Source organism: Geotrypetes seraphini, chromosome 9 (assembly GCF_902459505.1).
Source record: "Geotrypetes seraphini chromosome 9, aGeoSer1.1, whole genome shotgun sequence".
Classification (NCBI taxonomy): Eukaryota; Metazoa; Chordata; class Amphibia; order Gymnophiona; family Dermophiidae; genus Geotrypetes; species Geotrypetes seraphini.
This window is the reverse complement of record NC_047092.1, coordinates 179,554,193-179,571,904: the sequence shown is the minus strand read 5'-3', so window position 1 is coordinate 179,571,904 and position 17,712 is coordinate 179,554,193. Positions and strand designations below refer to the sequence as shown.

Here is a 17,712-nt window from a genome sequence, read left to right as displayed (position 1 = left end):
TTACCGACATGCATCACTTCACATTTATCCACTTTGAACCTCATCTACCATGTCGATGCCCATTCCTGATTTTGTCACGTTGTAGATCTTCGCAATCCCCCTGCATCTTCACTACTCTGAATAACTTTGTATCGTCCGCAAATTTAATCACCTCGCTTGTCATACCTATGTCCAGATCGTTTATAAAGATGTTAAAGAGCACGGGTCCAAGCACTGAGCCCTGCGGCACCCCATTGGTGATGCTCTTCCAATCTGAGTATTGTCCATTTACTCCCACTCTCTGTTTCCTATGCTCCAGCCAGTTTTTAATCCACGTGAGTATTTCACCCTCGATTCCATGGTTCGCAATTTTCCGAAGTTGTCGTTCATGCGGAACCTTGTTGAACGCCTTCTGAAAATCCAGATATACAATGTCGACCGGATTGCCCTTGTTTATCTGTCTGTTTACTCTCTCAAAGAAGTGCAGCAAATTTGTCAAATACGATCTGCCTTTGCTAAAACCGTGCTGACTGGTCCTCATCAGCCCGTGTTCATCAAGGTGATCAATGATGCTGTCCTTTATCAGTGACTCTACCTCTTTCTCAGTACCGAGGTCAGACTCACAAGTCTGTAGTTTCCTGGATCTCCCTTCGAATCTTTCATGAAGATTGGCGTAACATTTGCCACCTTCCAGTCTTCCAGAATCTTTCCTGATTTGATCAACAGATTGGCTATTAGTTGAAGCAGTTCAGCTATGGTCCCTTTCAGTTCCTTGATGACCCTCAGATGTATGCCATCCGGTCCCGGGGATTTATCGCTCTTAAGCCTATCAATCTGACTACACACCTCCTCTAGACTGACCGTCAATCCTCTCAGCTTTCCATCTTCGTTTCCAGCATATAGCCTGATGGGTTCCAGTATGCTGGCCGTCTCTAGAAGAGGTCCTCTCCTGGCGGTGCTTTGGGATCCCCACCAGCCACAGCAAGGGTCAGCAAGTACTTCAACACTGTAGAAATAAAACCAGAAATGCATTTCCTTTTCTTTTCAACACAATACAAAGACATCTGCTATATACATTTCCCAAAGCTAACATATTTTAGTCAATAAATTCCATTTTTTACCTTTGTTGTCTAGAGACTTATTTTTCCATAAAATTGGTCTCAGTTTATTTTTTTCCACTTTTACATCTTCTGTAATTTTTTCTGTTGCTGTCCATTGGTTCCTCCTACCATGGTCCAGCAGTTATCCCTTTCTCATCTTTCGCCCCTGCCCATCAGCCCCATGCCCAACATTTCTCCTTCTATCACCACTCTCCAGCACCATGCCACATCTCTCCCTCCATTCCCTTCACCCACTATATCCAGCATTCCTCCCTCTTGCATCCCTTTCAATCTGTCCCACTGTTCCCTTTCCACCACAGCATTTCTCCCTCTCATCTTTACCTCACTCCCTCCCTATGACCAAAAATTCTCCTTTCTTCCATTCCCCGTGTACGCAACCATTTCTTTCCTTCTCAAAGAAATACCCACGTCCATTTCTCCCTTTCTATTTCCTCCCCCACCTCAGCATCTCTTTTCCTCCCTTCCTCTCTCCCAAGTTCATGCCTTCTGTATCCAAAAACGCATTCCCTCCCCACTGGTCTGACCCAGCAGCGGCAATTTTTATGTTCACTGGGCTGCAGAGTTTCCCCACAACAGATGGAAGGGAGAGACAGAGATAAGGGACCTGCAGAGGGAAGAATTGGTAGTGGGAAAGTGAAAGGGAAAGAAGTTGGATCTGAAGCCAGAAGAGAGGGGCAGATTGGTCCTCTAATCGCGTGATTAATCATTGATTAAACTTTTTTAATTACATGATTAATTGTGATTAAAGATTTTAGTCAAAATGGAGCCCTACTCTTAATACATACGTCACCAGAAAGATTCAGACAGTGAAAGAAGACCAGAACACAACTTCTGTCCGGAGCTCAGCAAGTTATATACCAAAATCACTGCTAAGAGTCCTGGCACACAATACAATCTTATGGTGCCAAGCTGCAGGACAGAGACATGCCAAATAGCATTGAGCCCTCACTGTTCGCACATTAGGTACCAAAGACTGCATGTTAAAATAATCTGAAGATTCAGGGTTGGCAGGAACCAAAAATATGGCGTGCTGCTCTGGCGCCATCTGCTGCACCTGTTATGCACTGGCAGTATAATCCAGAATATTGTATTCTTAATACTCACAGATGGTTTATGGATTTTTACCCCACTAAGCGTCTTATCAACTAAACATTTTCCCATGACATAAAAAAATAGGCTGCCTTAGTCAGTCAGCCCCTCCATTTCACCAGCTATCACAGGGCACTTCGCTGCACTGTGCACAATGGTGTACGTGAACTGGGGAGAAGAGAAGGGGATGATGAAGCCCATCTGCTTCTATCTACTTGCACTCTGAATAAACTTCTAAGGCAGTTCTCTCCTTGAACCTTCACCTACAACCTTTACAGTGGAAAATGTGTTATACATGTGGCCGACAGTGTGGAAGTCGCACTGCCACTTTGGGCCCGATCAGCTTGGAAGAGAGACGGCTGAGGGGAGATATGACTGAAGTCTATAAAATCCTGAGTGGTGTAGAATGGGTAGAAGTGATCGATTTTTTATTGCATCGAGATTTACAAAGGCTAGGGGACACTCAAAGTTACAGGGAAATACTTTTAAAACCAATAGGAGGAAATATTTTTTTCACTCAGAAATAATTAATCTCTGGAATATGTTGCCAGAGGATGTGGTAAGAGTGGTCAATGTAGCTGGTTTGAAAAAAAGGTTTGAACAAGTTTCTGGAGGAAAGGTCCAGAGTCTGCTGAAACATACATGGGGGAAGCCACTGTTTGCCCTGGCATAGAATGGCATAGAATGTTGCTACTCTTTGGGTTTCTGCTAGGTACTTGTAACCTGGATTGGCCACTGTGAAGACAGGATGCTGGGCCTAATGGACCCTTGGTCTGACCCAGTAAGGCTATTTTTATGGTCCTCTTACCTCCAGAGTTAATGAGCACTTTCTCTAGTGTTCTCAGTATCAAGCATCAGATGCAAAGAGTTGGATCCAGACCACAAACCAAGGTCTCCTGCAATGCATCTTCATCATACTATACTGTGTTTGCACAGGTATAAATTTCACTGAAGAGTTATAATTAAGGTGAGCAGATAGCACCATGTGAAACGGGACACTAGAATCATTCCTGTAGCTACCTCATTGTAAGCAGGGAGATGTGGTTCTGTTTTCCATAATGACATCAGATAAAGATCATCTAGTCTGCCCAATAGTCAGACTCATTATACAGTATATTCACGGTTGTCTTTTCTTTAATATTTCTGGGCAATAGACCATAGAAATCCGTCCAGGCTGTTCAATGAGAGAGAACGAGAGAGAGATGCTTGCCCTGGGATAAGGGACGTAGGAGGCGAAAGGGAATAGAGCGGGGAAAGCTGGACATTAAGGGGATTCAATTATTTTAACCCCTGTTTTATTAAGCCTTCCAGCCAAACATGCGCAGAGACCTCCAAAATGTGTCAACAAAATTGATCTTAAAGGGAAGTAAATGTGAACATGTAACCCAATTATGATGGTAAATTGCACCAGTTATCAGTGCTTGCAAGAATATAATTTAAGATGTTGTTTGTTTTTAAAATTTTATATGGTTTATGACCTGGTTATTTATCACCTATGATAATGATTTCTCAGTCATCTCATTGTTTACAGTCATTGCAAGAACTTAAATTAACTTTGCCCTATATGTGCCAATTAGTGAATACAAGGAATAGAGCTTTATATGGTAAAGCTCCTGAACTTTGGAACAGCTTACTTTCAGGTATTTGGAACATACCGTATATATTGGAATATAAGTCGATCAGAGTATAAGATGAAGTACCCTCTTTCCTCCAAAAAAGGAGGAAAAAAGGTTGACTCAAATATAAGACTGGGTGGGTGGAGGGAATAATTCATGTGCCCTGCTGGGATCTTTGCCCTGCCAAGCGTTGCACTCAGGTCCCCTCCCTCCCTGCTCTGTACCCTGTCTCCTCTCTCTCCCGATATCCTGCAGGCCTCCACCGAGCCAGCCATATGACCTGGTGGTCCAGTGGTAGACCGGGACATGAGGGATTCCTCCCGTCTCCTGTCCCGGCCTACTCTAACAATTTTTTTTACCTCCCTCCCATCTCCCCCGCGAACCATTTTCAACATTTTGAATCCCTGGTGGTCCAGTGGTGTATCGGGCAGGAGTAAGCTTTCCGAACTCCTACCCCTCCCTCAATGGCTGCCTGAGTTCTCGTGGCCCAGCAATGTACCAGGCAGGAGCTCCTGTCCGGATCTGAGCCGCTTCAATGGCTGATGCCAGTTCTCACGAGAACTGTCGGGAGCGGCTCAGGGCCATGCAGACGCCACAGCTGGCGCTAAAAACCACGCTACGGTGTTGTAAAGGGGGAGGGAATTAAAAAAAAAAAAAACAGCAAATATATGCTCTCCATGAATAAACCTGGAAGAGTGCGCAAAAAGAGAGATGGTTTTTTTGATGGGTTAGGCTGAGAGCAGGGGAAATCCCATCTCCAAACCATCCTTGGCTAGAACTAACCCAGGAACATTTCATTCAGTTTAATTTTCTTTTCTAAAGCAGACACAAGTTTTGATTTCTTTTCACACACTAAAAGCTGGTCTTCAGCGCCACCCCCCACACACGCTGCTCCTCCTATCAATTAGTTAACACATTGTATTTATTTAAAAGCTATTTAATACCTGTTCATCCAAAAAAATAAAAAAACCAGACACAAACAGAAGCAATCTAGAGAAAGCAAAACTTTCAAAGTCTGGCTTTCTCCTGTTTCCTCATTCTTCCCCTATCCCCGGAGTTCAAATGGGTAAGGAGTGGACCCAGCCACTGAGAAAATCTCCAAAGTGGCACCAACCACCATTGCCGACATGGACAGGAGAAGCCTAAGGAGTTGGGTTCAAGTCCCACTGTGACTCCTCGGCATCCTGAGCAAGTCATTAAAACCCTCCATAGCCCCAGGTGGAAAAAACTTATATGGTGAGCCCACTAGGGACAGAGGCGGATTATCAAAAAAACTCTCAGTCTTTAGGGGCTCAAACTAGTCAGATTTTGTGTCGCTCTTATCATCTGGAGAGAACTTCTGCCTCATCAGCATTTCCAACTTAGACCACCCAAAAAGGCTCATGAATGCATTTCAGTGTCCCACCCGTGTACAACAAGAACAGAGCTAAAAACACTAATCACAGCAGATCAATTTCTAAAAAGATAAAGCTACATTTTTAAGTTTTTACCATAATAAGAACCTCAAAATTTCTCCCCCCATTCTCCCCCCCAAAAAAACTCCCCCAAACCTATTTAAGGAAATTCATCAAACAGCACTGATTTAAACCCAGGAAGGGAGGCTTCTGGTGTCACCATCACGTGTCATTAAACAATGATACTACTTGTATCTGCCGACAAGAAAATTTCACCCTCAAGACAGTCTTGTCTGCCTTCTGCAAGTATGTGACGTCGGACCAGAGAGTAAGCTGATTACAAAGGAGACAGAGTCTATTTAAACAGCAGGGCCTCCATCATCACTAGTGATCAGATTGCGTGTTCAGAAATAGAATATTTCATTTAGTTCAGAAAAAAGCAAAATGTTCTCTTGCTCAAAATAGCGGTCAACAAATCAAATTAGCACCGACTCCAAAGTGTCAATTTAGCAAATAGCACTACTCCTAGGAACAGCAACTTTGATCTGTGGCATCCACCTGCATCTTTGGGCATCCGCTTAGGGTGATATCAATGCCAGCACAGTAGAACTAAAAGATAGGCCTGCCAGAGCAGGGCTCATGAGTATATGCACACGCTCAAGCCCCACCACATCCCACTCCCTCCAAACTTCCTGTTTTAAATGGGGCAGAACACAGGGTGTTGAGGGAATCCATGTGACTCTTTAGTGCAGGGGTGCCCAGACTTTTTGGGCTTGCGAGCTACTTTTAAAATGACCAAGTCAGAATGATCTATCAACAATAAAATTTAAAAAACACAAAGCACACTGTACGCAGAGAAAATGTTAATTATCATTTATATTCCGGGTTTTTTTCAAAGAGGTCATCAAGGCAGATGACTTTATGCAATGTCACCTCAGTAACAGCTATACAAAAATAGATAAATATACCCCCTTCCTTTTTACTAAACCGCGATAGTGGTTTTTAGCACAGGGAGCTGCACTGAATGCCTCGCGCTGCTCTCAACGCTCATAGGCTCCCTACGCTAAAAACTGCTTTTGGGGTTTAGTAAAAGGGGGCCATAGTACAAAATATAGACAGCAGATATAAAGTCTCAAAATGGACATATTTTTATCACTAAATTGAAAATAAAATCATTTTTCCTACCTTTGTTGTCTAATGATTTCATGAGTCTCATGGTTGCACTTTATTCTTCTGACTGTTCATCCAATATTTCTTCCCTTCTTTCAGCCTGCTGTATGCTTCCAGACCTCATTCCCTCCGCCAACTTTTTCTTCCACTCTCCCTGCCCCCTCCCCTTTCTTTCTTTCTTTCTCCCTGCCCCCCTCTCTTTCTGTCTATCTTTATTTCTCCATGCCCCCTTTCTTTCTGTCTCCCTGCCCCTCTTTCTTTCTGTCTGTCTTTCTCTCTCCTTTCCCCCTTTCTTTCTGTCTCCCTGCTCCCCCTTCTTTCTGTCTCCCTGCCTGCTCCCAAGCCACTGCCGCCATCATAGGGGAAAAGGACTCCAAACCACTGCCACCATCGGGACATAGGCCTCCAAACCACCACCTCCCCTCCTCCCCCTAGGAGCCACAAACACTACCTGTTACAAACTGCTGCACGGAATGGGAGTTTTCTGCATGTATTTCCAAGGACGGTCCCCCCCGGGGACATCAATGAAGCAAAGAGACGTTCGATCGGTTCTCTCCCCCCCCAACGAATCCTTCCTTCCTCCCGCTTCTACCCTCCACACCGCCGTCTCAGAGGGTGCTCGCGACTGATCCCCCGGAGCTCGCACTCTCTGCCACTTCCTGCCCCCAGCCCCCCCCACTTGACGCAACTTCCTACTTCCGGTGGGGCGGCCGTGGCAGAGTGGAAAGCTCCAGGGCTGGCCTGGGAATCCCTGAGAGAAGGTAGGACGGTGGTGGGAGGGAGAGGGAGGCTGACTGACTGACTGGTGCCATTCCGTGCAAATAGTGAGTAGAGCTGCCAGGCGGGCGAGGACCGCCAGGATGCTTCGGGTCCATCTGTCTCTTGGGAAGCAAGTAGAATGCGAAGGCAACGCGATCGACTTGCGTTGCCTTCGCAATCTACTAGTCGATCGCGATCAATCTTTTGGGCACCCCTGCTTTAGTGCTCTAGCAACAAGGGATGAAAACAGAACAGCTTTTAGAGAAGGAGAACTGCTGGACACCTGGGGGGGATGGGTTGTGGACAGACAGAAAGAAGATCAAATGGATAGCAGAGAAGGTAATGAATGGAAGGAAAGGAGAGCAGATGGATGGCTGCAGGAGGGATAGTGAATGGACAGAGCAGCTGGGCAAAGTAGAAGGTAATGATCAGAAGGAAAAGGAAGCAGCTGGAGGAGAAAGGAAAGGGATATGCTGGATACAGGTGTGGGGGAGAGGGCTGTTGCACAGCTGAAAGTTTGTCTAGGACAGGGGTAAGCAATTCTGGTCCTCGAGAGCCGGAGCCAGGTCAGGTTTTCAGGATCTCCACCATGAATATGTATGAGATGGATTTGCATGCACTGCCTCCTTGAGATGCAAATCTATCTCATGCATATTTATTGTGGATATCCTGAAAACCTGACCTGGCTCCGGCTCTCGAGGACCAGAATTGCCTACCCCTGGCCTAGGATATCAGATATCTTGGACCAGCCCTCTCAAACAGTACCAAACTACTCTGATTAGGCCCAAAATTAGATCAGTTACCTTCATTCATTTTACTGCCTTCAGGATCTTCACTACCAATTGAATTTTCTAGTAAAGTTCTGGGTGTCATTATAGACTCAACACTTTCTTTCAATGACCATCTTAATTCTCTGGTGAAAAAATGTTTTTTCAGTCTTCATATGTTGAGGAAAGTTAGATCCTGCTTCCATCAACAACATTTTTCTGTTCTTGTACAATCAATCATCCTTTCAAGGTTGGATTACTGCAATGCAGTCTTCTTAAGCTTGTCTAAGAAAAGTCTTCAACGACTTTAGTTGATCCAGAATACTGCGGCTAGACTGATTTTTGCAAAAGGTAAATTTGATCATGTTTACCCACTTTTGCTAAAACTCCACTGGCTTCCAATTATTTCTAGAGTCTATTTCAAATGTGCTTGTCGCTCCTGCCTGAATTTCACACTCCAGGCCTTAAATTCAGCCACTGCTTGACTACCATGACTCTCTTCTCTCCTACCCCACCCCTCCCCCAAGATTGTGAAAACTGCTATTTTGGTATGTTGCAAGCCTTTAGTTCTGCATATAGCAGTGTGCAACCCTACCAGTTAGCCATCAAACTAGCCCAGATGAGATGGTTTAATGAAGTACTAAAAGAGTCTGTTCTTTGAATTTTAAATGTCATTCTAAGGACAAATAAGGCCATGAAAGCATTTGGGAAGCACTCCATTCTTACCACTACCTCCACCAGTAAATGTGAGAACTGCTATGGTGCTCAAGCTAATAACCATGCATTGCATGCCACTATCAACTGAATACTTCCAAGGTACAGTTTCTGTATACAGAAAGATTTAATCATCGGGAGGAAGATCAACACACCATGACTCGATAAGCCCTGTCAGTTTTGCTCCAAGCTAAGAAATTCGGTTGTTTATGAACAAGCTTGCAAATGGCTCCCTCTAGTGTTTACAGAAAGAATTGCATGTACCTTCTTAAACAGTACTTTCCAAACTTTGTGCTAGATGCACTAAATTCAGCAATCGTCACCAAACTTGTTGTCACAGAATTAGTTATTATCGCTTTTACCGGCCCAATGCACAAAGCAGCCCACCACGTGTTTTTTCCCCTTAATCACCCATCTTCCAATTCGGCCATGCAAATTAGCTAAAACCCCCAAGCAAAGTAGCCAAGTGTCTGAGCCAATCAGGGCCTTAGGCTCCTCCCCATGCATTACATGATGCACTGGGGAGGAAAGGTCTGTCACTTTGGAGTGGCGGCTCTACAAGCGGGACGGACTGAGCTTCCGTCCTGCTCCAATGTTTCTAAGATGGTACGGAGGTGTTCGGGGGGGGGGGGGGGGGACGGGGAACCTCCGATGGCGGGAGGGAGTGAGCATCCCTTCTGCCTTTTTTTCAAGGACAGGAGGGTTGGGGATGTTTAGAGGAGTGCAGGAGTGGGCATCCCTCCTGCCGCATCGCTGCTAATTTGAGGGTAGGGAGGTGCATTGGCAGGAGGGAGTGTGTATCCCCCCTGCCAATTTTCTTTCAGGGGGGACGGCATGGCAGGAGGAAGTGGGCATTCCTCCTGCTGTTTTTGTTGGCATGGGGTGGGGGACAAATCCCTCCTGCCGTTTTTCACTAGCATGGGGGGGTCTTCCCAGTGCCACGTTCATTGGGGAGGGCATGTTTTGTGTGTAGGTGCCTAAACTGGGCTTAGGCACAGGTATTTAGGAAAAAAACAAAAACCCTGGCATAAATAAGGGATGTCTACTGTAAGTCCAATTTAGGCACCTCTACTTGCGATTCTATAAACAGTGCCTAAATCATGACTGACATATGCTTTGCATTCCTTGGTGCCTGTGTTTTAGGTGGTAGTGTTTTATAGAATCGGGGCCTTTATGCCTAAATGTTAGGAGTTAATGAGGTAATGCCTTTTTATTGGCTTAATTTATTTGTCCAGGTCTTGCTACGACATTTCAGTCATCATGCTGTGGCTTTGGTTCTATTTACTCAGACGCAGCAAGAATCGCACAACTGCAACAATCCTGATGCCAGCTGCAGAAGCTAAGAGATATAACAGGAGCTACACATCTCCCTCGTTATTCGCAGGGGATAGGGGCAGAGCCGGACCATGAATAGGGAAATACTGCGAATATCCGGCTCTGACCCACCCCCGCCTCCCCCCGGCATCACCTGATGGTCTAGCGGGCTTTCGGGACAGGAGTGATCTTCCTACGCTCCTGCCCCATGCAGATCGCCAATAGGAAATGACTGCCGTGAGTTCCCGTAGTCTCTCGAGACTACAGCGGGATCTCACGGCAGCCATTTCCTAATGACGATCTACATGGGGCAGGAGTGTAGGAAGATCACTCCTGCCCCGAAAGCCCGCTAGACCAGGTAAGGCCGGGATGCCGCGGGGGGGGGGGGGAGGCAAAAATATGGTGGGGTTTCCCTCTCCCCCCAAAAAAGTTGCAATTATGTGAAATTGCGACTGCGGAAAACGTGAATGGGGAGGGGGAAGTGTATACTATTTAACTCTGGGACCTTAAGAATGATTATTAGCATAATTTATATACAATAGGGGGCAATTCTGTAAAGGCACATGTTAAGGATGAAAAGTAAAAGGTAGGTGCCTACCAGCCAATATTTTAAACCAATTAGACTTATTGGTACTCATTAAGCTAATTAAGTTAGGCGCCTTTATCAGCTAGGCATGCCTATCTAGGTGCCTAACTTTAGGCATCTTTTATACAGGGTGGGCCACAGAAATGTAGCATCACTGTTGTAAAGGTGCAAGCCGTCTCAGCTAACATGATCGGAAGTGCCCAAAGGTGCATAGATGTGAACCACTTTAACCATCTGTTGTAATTTGTGGGTAAGTGAATAAAAACAATCCACTTGCTCATTCATCTTGTCATACTATCGCCAGAGACATGCTACTTTTCCATGGCCCACCCTGTAGAATCTGGGCTAAAATGTTTATAACTAACTGCACATCCTTAAAAATCTTAATTTATTGACAGCTGAGGTTTGAGATTTCATGTCTGCATTTTAGCCCCTCATTCCACCACTGTAACTGTTGCCGTTTCTGACCCCACAGATCTGTGCTGACAGTCTTATTAATAATAATTAATTCAAGGAAAGACTTCAGCGTCAGGAAAATTTATTTTGGTTTGGTTCAAGGTGGTCTTGAATCCAGATCAGCAGGGCCCAAGGCAGCTACTTTAACCTCCAGGCTACTTTTGTAGCTTGTGAAACGATAAAGTTTTGCCACTTTTAGTCTCGGCATAGGCCACGGCTCTGACAGACCTCCATGACACTTTAGCTCTGACAGATCCTAATGCTTTCCCCTCCCTATGCTGAAACTAAAAGTGGCAAAACTTGGATCATTTCACAAGCTACCATATAGCATGGGTGATGTGGGTTCAAGACCAAACCAAAGTACATTTTCCTGCAATTAATGATTATGAATCATATTGCCAGCACAGATCTGGGGGGGGTCAGAAAGGGCCCCAGTTGGAATGAGGGGCTAAGCATGAAATGTGAAAGCTGAGCAGTCAAGGCTGTGCCCTTAAGACCCCTTCGAGCCAGGCTTTGCTACCACCCACCTTGCACTTGAAGGCGACGCCTCGCAGCAGATCCCTCAGGGCCGCCTTGGCCGCCTCTTTGCTCGCCTCGTCGGTCACCAGGTGCAAGTTGAGCACCTCGCGGGCCTCCAGTTTGCCGGCGCCGAGCAGCGAGGCCAAGGCCAGGCGGAACTTGGCGCCCAGCGCCGGGCTCTTGTCCGCCTTGGTGAACATGACGAGCAGGTGCAGGTCCTGCGGAGGCTCCTCCGCGCTCTTGGCCTCGGCGCCCCGCGGCTGCTCCTCCTCCTCCTCGACCCGCTTCTCGGAGCCCGAGTAGTAGAAGGCGAAGAGGGCGAGGCCGGCGGCCAGCAGGAGGAGGCCGTGGTGGGAGCGAACGGGGCACAGGCGGCCCATGACGGCCGCCGCCCGCTTCGCGCGCCTTGGCTGGTCTCCGGACGCGTCGCGGGCCTCTGACGCAACTTCCTGGCGACGCGAGGGGTTTCCGCTAGAAAAGGAGATCCCGGAAGAGGAGGACGAGATTTCACCCTTGAGCCCCTTTTCTCGCTCTCCAGGCCCGAAGCAGACGCACAATTTTCCGCGCTCAGGGGCCGATTCTCAAAACGGCTTTACCGAGGGCATCGGTTCTTAGTCTCAGCGATGCCACCGCTGCACTTGCTCGGAGTGTTGACTAAGGATACTTTGCCTCGTTCGTCTCCTAAAGGTTTTCGTGAATTGTGCTATTTTGTTGGGCAAGAAAGTGATATTACATTGCTGCATTACTGCTGAATCCCCTACTCTTGTTCATGATACAGCAAGCCTCTATGGCAGGGGTAGGGAACTCCGGTCCTCGAGAGCCCTAATCCAGTCAGGTTTTCAGGATTTCCCCAATGAATATGCATGAGATCTATTTGCATGCACTACTTTCAATGCATATTCATTGGGGCAATCCTGAAAACCCAACTGGATTACAGCTCTCAAGGACCGGTCGAAGGTTTCGCCCTTGAGCCCCTTTTCTCGCTCTCTAGGCCCAAAGCAGACACACAATTTTCTGCACTCAGGGGCCGATTCTCAAAACAGCTTTACCAAGGGCATCGGTTCTTAGTCTCGGCGATGCCACCACTGCACTTGCTTGGAGTGTTGACTAAGGATACTTTGCCTCGTTTGTCTCCTAAAGGTTTTCATGGTTGTGCTACCGTATTTTGTTGGGCAAGAAAGTGATATTACATTGCTGCATTACTGCTGAATCCCCTACTCTTGTTCATTGGCGTACACTCGTAATACAGCAAGCCTCTATGGCAAGACTGTTGCTGACTTCCCGGGACATGCCCCCTGGCCGGGCGTTTTGTGGTTTTTTAAATTGCTACAATAATGGCTGTGACAGCAGCCCATCGGTTTTTTACACAAACTTTTGAGAATCTAGCCCTAAAGGGGTATAGTAACTTAATAATCAGGAAGGATCACTCCTTTCCTGGCTCACCACGGCTTATGGCTGGCACAGGAGACTAAGGAACAAAAAAGAGTAACTGCAGATTAATATGCTATATTTATTTTACCCAATGTTAAGTGCCACCTTAAGTGCAATGTTAAATACCACCTTTTTACAAACCAAAAGACCCAACACAGTCCGTGTTTCGGAAAACACACCTTCTTCAGGGGTCCTAAGAAAATAAATAACAGACCTGAGAAATACAATAAATACATTTCTAAAAACATATGGTGTGCATAAGTGATCATAAAGGTTTAATCCTTGAGGGAGTATGAGTGCTCAAGGCCTTACAAATTGCATAGTATCAATTTATGATGAAAGTGACGTGAAATGCAAGAATCAAAAAATCAAAAGGCTAAAATAATGAAGGTAATAACAGTGAAAAATAGTGCAGAGATACAAAACTTAAAACATTGGAGAGACAAAAGAATGATGAACAGTGTTAAGAAAGAGACCAATGCGCGTAAAAAACAATCAAAGCGCAAAACAACGCATATGCAATTCATGTGGATAAAGTGCAGCATGCTGTGCAGGAATCACATATATAAATCACCTACCAGGAGACTTGCAACAGGTACAGGGAGGGGCAGAACCTAACCTTACTCTCCCCCAATAGATTTTGCAGTTCACTTTATGAAGTTTTGAGGCACAAAACCTAACCTGTATTTTCCCCATAGACACAGCATTTTGCTATTTGTGATTTTGAACTTTGCAGAGTTTGCGAGGAACCATACTACCACAAATAAAGACAACGGACTATGCTGGAATGTGTTTAAAAAACATTTGAATAATTTCCTAAAACAGAAGTCCTTAAGCCATCATTACGATGGTCTTTGAAAATCCACTTCTTAGCAGCAGCATTGGGATCTTGCCAGCCACTTGTGACCTGGATTGGCTACCGTTGGAAACAAGATATCAAATTTGATGGACATTTTGTCTGTCCCAATATGACAAATTTTTGTTCTTAATATAGGCTTCCTCCCACCAGCCCCACATAACTTTCCCAGATTCTGCCCTACAGAAAACAGGAATTTGGGTAAGGGGGCAGAATGCAGTAGAGGTATAGGGTTGGCTAGAGGTAGCCTATCTTAATTACTGCCACTGTTGGTAACTACCCACTGTAAAGATGAGATGCCAGACTCCTGGTGGGGCAGCCATTCTGGGTTGTTGCGAGCAGCAGATATGCTAGACTGAGGGAGGGGTAGAGACACATCAGCTCCTGAATATGCAAGAGGGGGAGGGCAACCTAATTCATGTGACTTACTATCTTTGCATTAGTGCATAGCAAGTGATCATGCACTATGACCACTGAAGCAGAGATGGTAACTACAATACACTTAATGCAACCCAGCATCTAATCCCCCAGTCCCCTACCACCTCCACACAGGTTTGGATAAGTGCTGTACTGGTTTTGTTACTCTACCTGCTCTTAGTTATTGGACACACTGTCCATTTCTGTGTTTAAAGTTGTGAAACTAATACTTAAGTCCCCTATAAAGACCCGCGAGTGATTAAATGGGTAATACATAAAACAGGCAACATGTTTAACACAGGGTTAACACAAAATGTGCAGTTTTTAATAATCCACATCACCCCTCTTGCAGTACACCAAGTCTTTAATCAAGTATTTACAATTCTTACATAATGTACATGTCAGGATAATAAGGATAAAACACTACATTTTTTCAATTTACAGTGGTAAAAGGTCAAAATAAGGCCTTCTTAAAAACTACCTACATTCAAGCTTTACATATAGATTTTCTTACTGCAAAATAAAAATTAGGGTTGCTTATACATTTAGTACAGAATATTTTCAGCTATGGCAGGGGAAGGTAAACAAACAAATCATGTACTTATTGCTGCAACTATGCGGAAACAATATGCACTGCTATTATAACAATTAGGCAGGGGCAGGAGGAGCTGGTTACCACTGCCAGCTGAAAGAAAGTATGGTTTGATTCCTTTGAGTCTTATGCATGTCAGAGGCAGCATAATTAAGTTATGAAATATGGAAACAAAGCAAAAGTATGCACTAAAGAAAGATAAGTGTAAACTCATTCTGAATTTGTTACATCATACTATTGGGATTGTCTAACCCTTAAATGCTTCTATCCAAAAGAATTTCAAATCTTTCCAAAATGTAATTCCCCATACCACCATTTTCTTTTTGCAATCTAAGTAGCTTAGAACATAACAAGATTTAAAGAAACCTACTTGCACAGATCTGGCCCTTCCACTGAAGACTAGGGCCCCGATTCTATAAACAGCACCTAGCAGCTAGGCGCTGCTCAGGGTGGTTGTTAATCAACCTCTAGGTGCCGTTTGTAGAATCGCTAGTAGATGTCATAACGTTAGGTGTCAGTTCATTAGGCCAGTGATTTATTTGCTTAATTTACTGGCACTTAACCAACTCCTAGCAGTACCTAAGGCAATCTGTGCCCAAACTCCACCCCTACTTTTCAGGTTGGCACCTAATTTGTTTTAATTAGTTTTTAATTGATCTTTAATGGCACTGTTCAATTAACAGCACCAATTGAACCAATTAAAAAATTAAGTTAGGTTCCTACATTGGCTAGGCACGCTGATCTAGGCATCTAATGATAGGCACTTTATATAAAATCAGGACCTAGGTGCCCATCTATGACAAAAGGCTTTGGGGGTAGATAATTAGGTAGGGGTCTTCTCTCCAGGTTCAGCAGTGCAAGACAATAAGGAGAAATTAGGTTCTTACCTGCTAATTTACTTTCTTTTAGCTTCTCCAGACTGGTATAGGATTAATCTTACAAGCGGGTGTATATCTCATCATGACCAGCAGGTGGAGACTGAGACAAAACTTTAGAACTGTACATATCATGTGACCCCTCCCTAATTACCTGTCTGCCGAATAGCCAAGCAGAACTAAGAACTATATACAGAAAAACAAACAAGACTCCGAACAGGAGTATCAACAAATAAAAACAGAAATGCTGATGGGAAAATGCAAAGGAACAAATGCAAATAGCAAAGGTCCCCACAGCTCGCCAGCTACACCAGCCAAGCTACAGCTGCTGTTCTTAATCTCCCAGCCCTAGAAAAATACTAGAAACCAATCGAAAAATGAAAATCTACACGCAAGAACACAACAATAGAAAGGGTGAGTTCCTATATGGGTCTGGAGAAGCTAAAAGAAAGTAAATTAGCAGGTAAGAACCTAATTTCTCCTTTAACACTCTCCAGACCGGTATAGGATTAATCTTACAAGCGGGCCAACACCATAACACGTGCACCGAACACCATGACACACCTAAACGTCCACACGGTAGTGACTGACAAAGGAATGTAGGGAAGACCAGACTGCCACCTTACAAATATCCACAGGAGGCACCAGCGAAGACTCAGCCCAAGAAGCTGCCTGACCTCGGAACAGTCTTTTTCTAAAGAAGATAAGTGGAAGCAATAGTCTCCTTGATCCAGCGTGCAATGGTAGCCTAGGAAGCGCCATCCCCCCTATGAGGACCCGCTAGAAGGACAAAAAGATGATCTGATTTCATGATCTGGGTCCTGCGCAAGTAGGCGCTAAGGACCCATCCAATTTGCGCAACTGTTTCTGCTCAGAAGAGCCTGTTAGACTACCTAGAACCAGGAGGACCACTGACTGACATTAAAATGAGAAATACCTTTGGCAGAAAGGCCGCAACACCACCTGCTCCCTAGAAAACTCAAGGAAGGGAGACCGACAAGAGAAAGCCTGCAGTTCTGAAACACATCTAGCAGAAGTAATAGCCACCAAGAAGACCGCCTTATGAGTAAGGTCCTACAATGTGCAGGCACCCAAAGGCTCAAATGGGTCAGATTCAAATCCCAAGAGGGAACAGACGGTCGCACAGGAGGCTTGAGCAACTTGGCTGCCCGCAAGAAGTGAACATCAGGAATGGCAGTCAGACGCTGACCCCGTAATAACCCACGAAAGGCTCAAAAGGGCCGCAAGCTGAACCCTGAGAGAAGACCAAGCCATGCCCCTGTCCAGGCCATCCTGCAAGAACTCTTAAGATGTTAGGCAGGACGGCAACTACTCCTCACGCCGTACACCACTCCTTAAATAAATGCCAAACTTGCACATAAGCCCGAGAAGTGGATAGTCTGCAGCACCCCAAGAGAGTGGAGATCACTTTGTCTGAATATCCTTTCTTACCTAGGCAATTCCTTTCAACAGCCAAGCTGTAAGACAAAAGGGACTTGGATAGAACATGGGATTGGGGCCCTGAGTCAGAAGATCGTGCGAAAGAGGAAGAGGGTCCGACACCAGATGTCTTACCAGATCTGCGTACCACGGTCGCCTGGGCTAATCCGGAGCCATCAGAACCACTAGACTCGGGTGACGAACAATGCGAAGTAGAACTCTGCCCACTAATGGCCATGGTTGAACCAGTTGATAAATCTTAACCAATTGTTAGAGTAGTCATTAGTCACTTCTCTCTAAAACACTATTCTCTGTACTCTTTTTAAAGCTCTAATCTTTTAAAGCTATATGGTGCTTGTTTACATATTGCGGCTCCATATACACTGTAAAGAGATTATTGGTCTAATACTAACATACACTTCATTATATATATATATTTTTTTTTTTTTTTTTAATTCTTTGTTTTTTCATTTTTTCATGTTAGTATGTTAGTATTAGACCAATAATCTCTTTACAGTATCATGGTCAAACCAGAGCATCCAGACCCTCGGCCTGACCGTCTCCGCAACGACTGAAGAAGCGGGGAGTTTTGGCGTTGACTCCCGTGGTCCATTAGG

At 45.1% G+C, this 17,712-nt stretch overlaps 1 protein-coding gene across 1 annotated transcript in view; it reads right to left on the bottom strand.

The window, feature by feature from the left end:
- The window catches only part of XXYLT1 (xyloside xylosyltransferase 1), a 135,080-nt gene extending 123,089 nt beyond the window's left edge, over window positions 1-11,991 (bottom strand). Inside the window, exon 1 of the mRNA XM_033959560.1 lies at window positions 11,493-11,991. Coding sequence (XP_033815451.1) covers window positions 11,493-11,864 — 372 coding nt within the window. The 5' untranslated portion in view covers window positions 11,865-11,991. The remainder of the gene's footprint in view (window positions 1-11,492) is intronic.
- Between the last annotated feature and the right edge of the window lie 5,721 nt (window positions 11,992-17,712).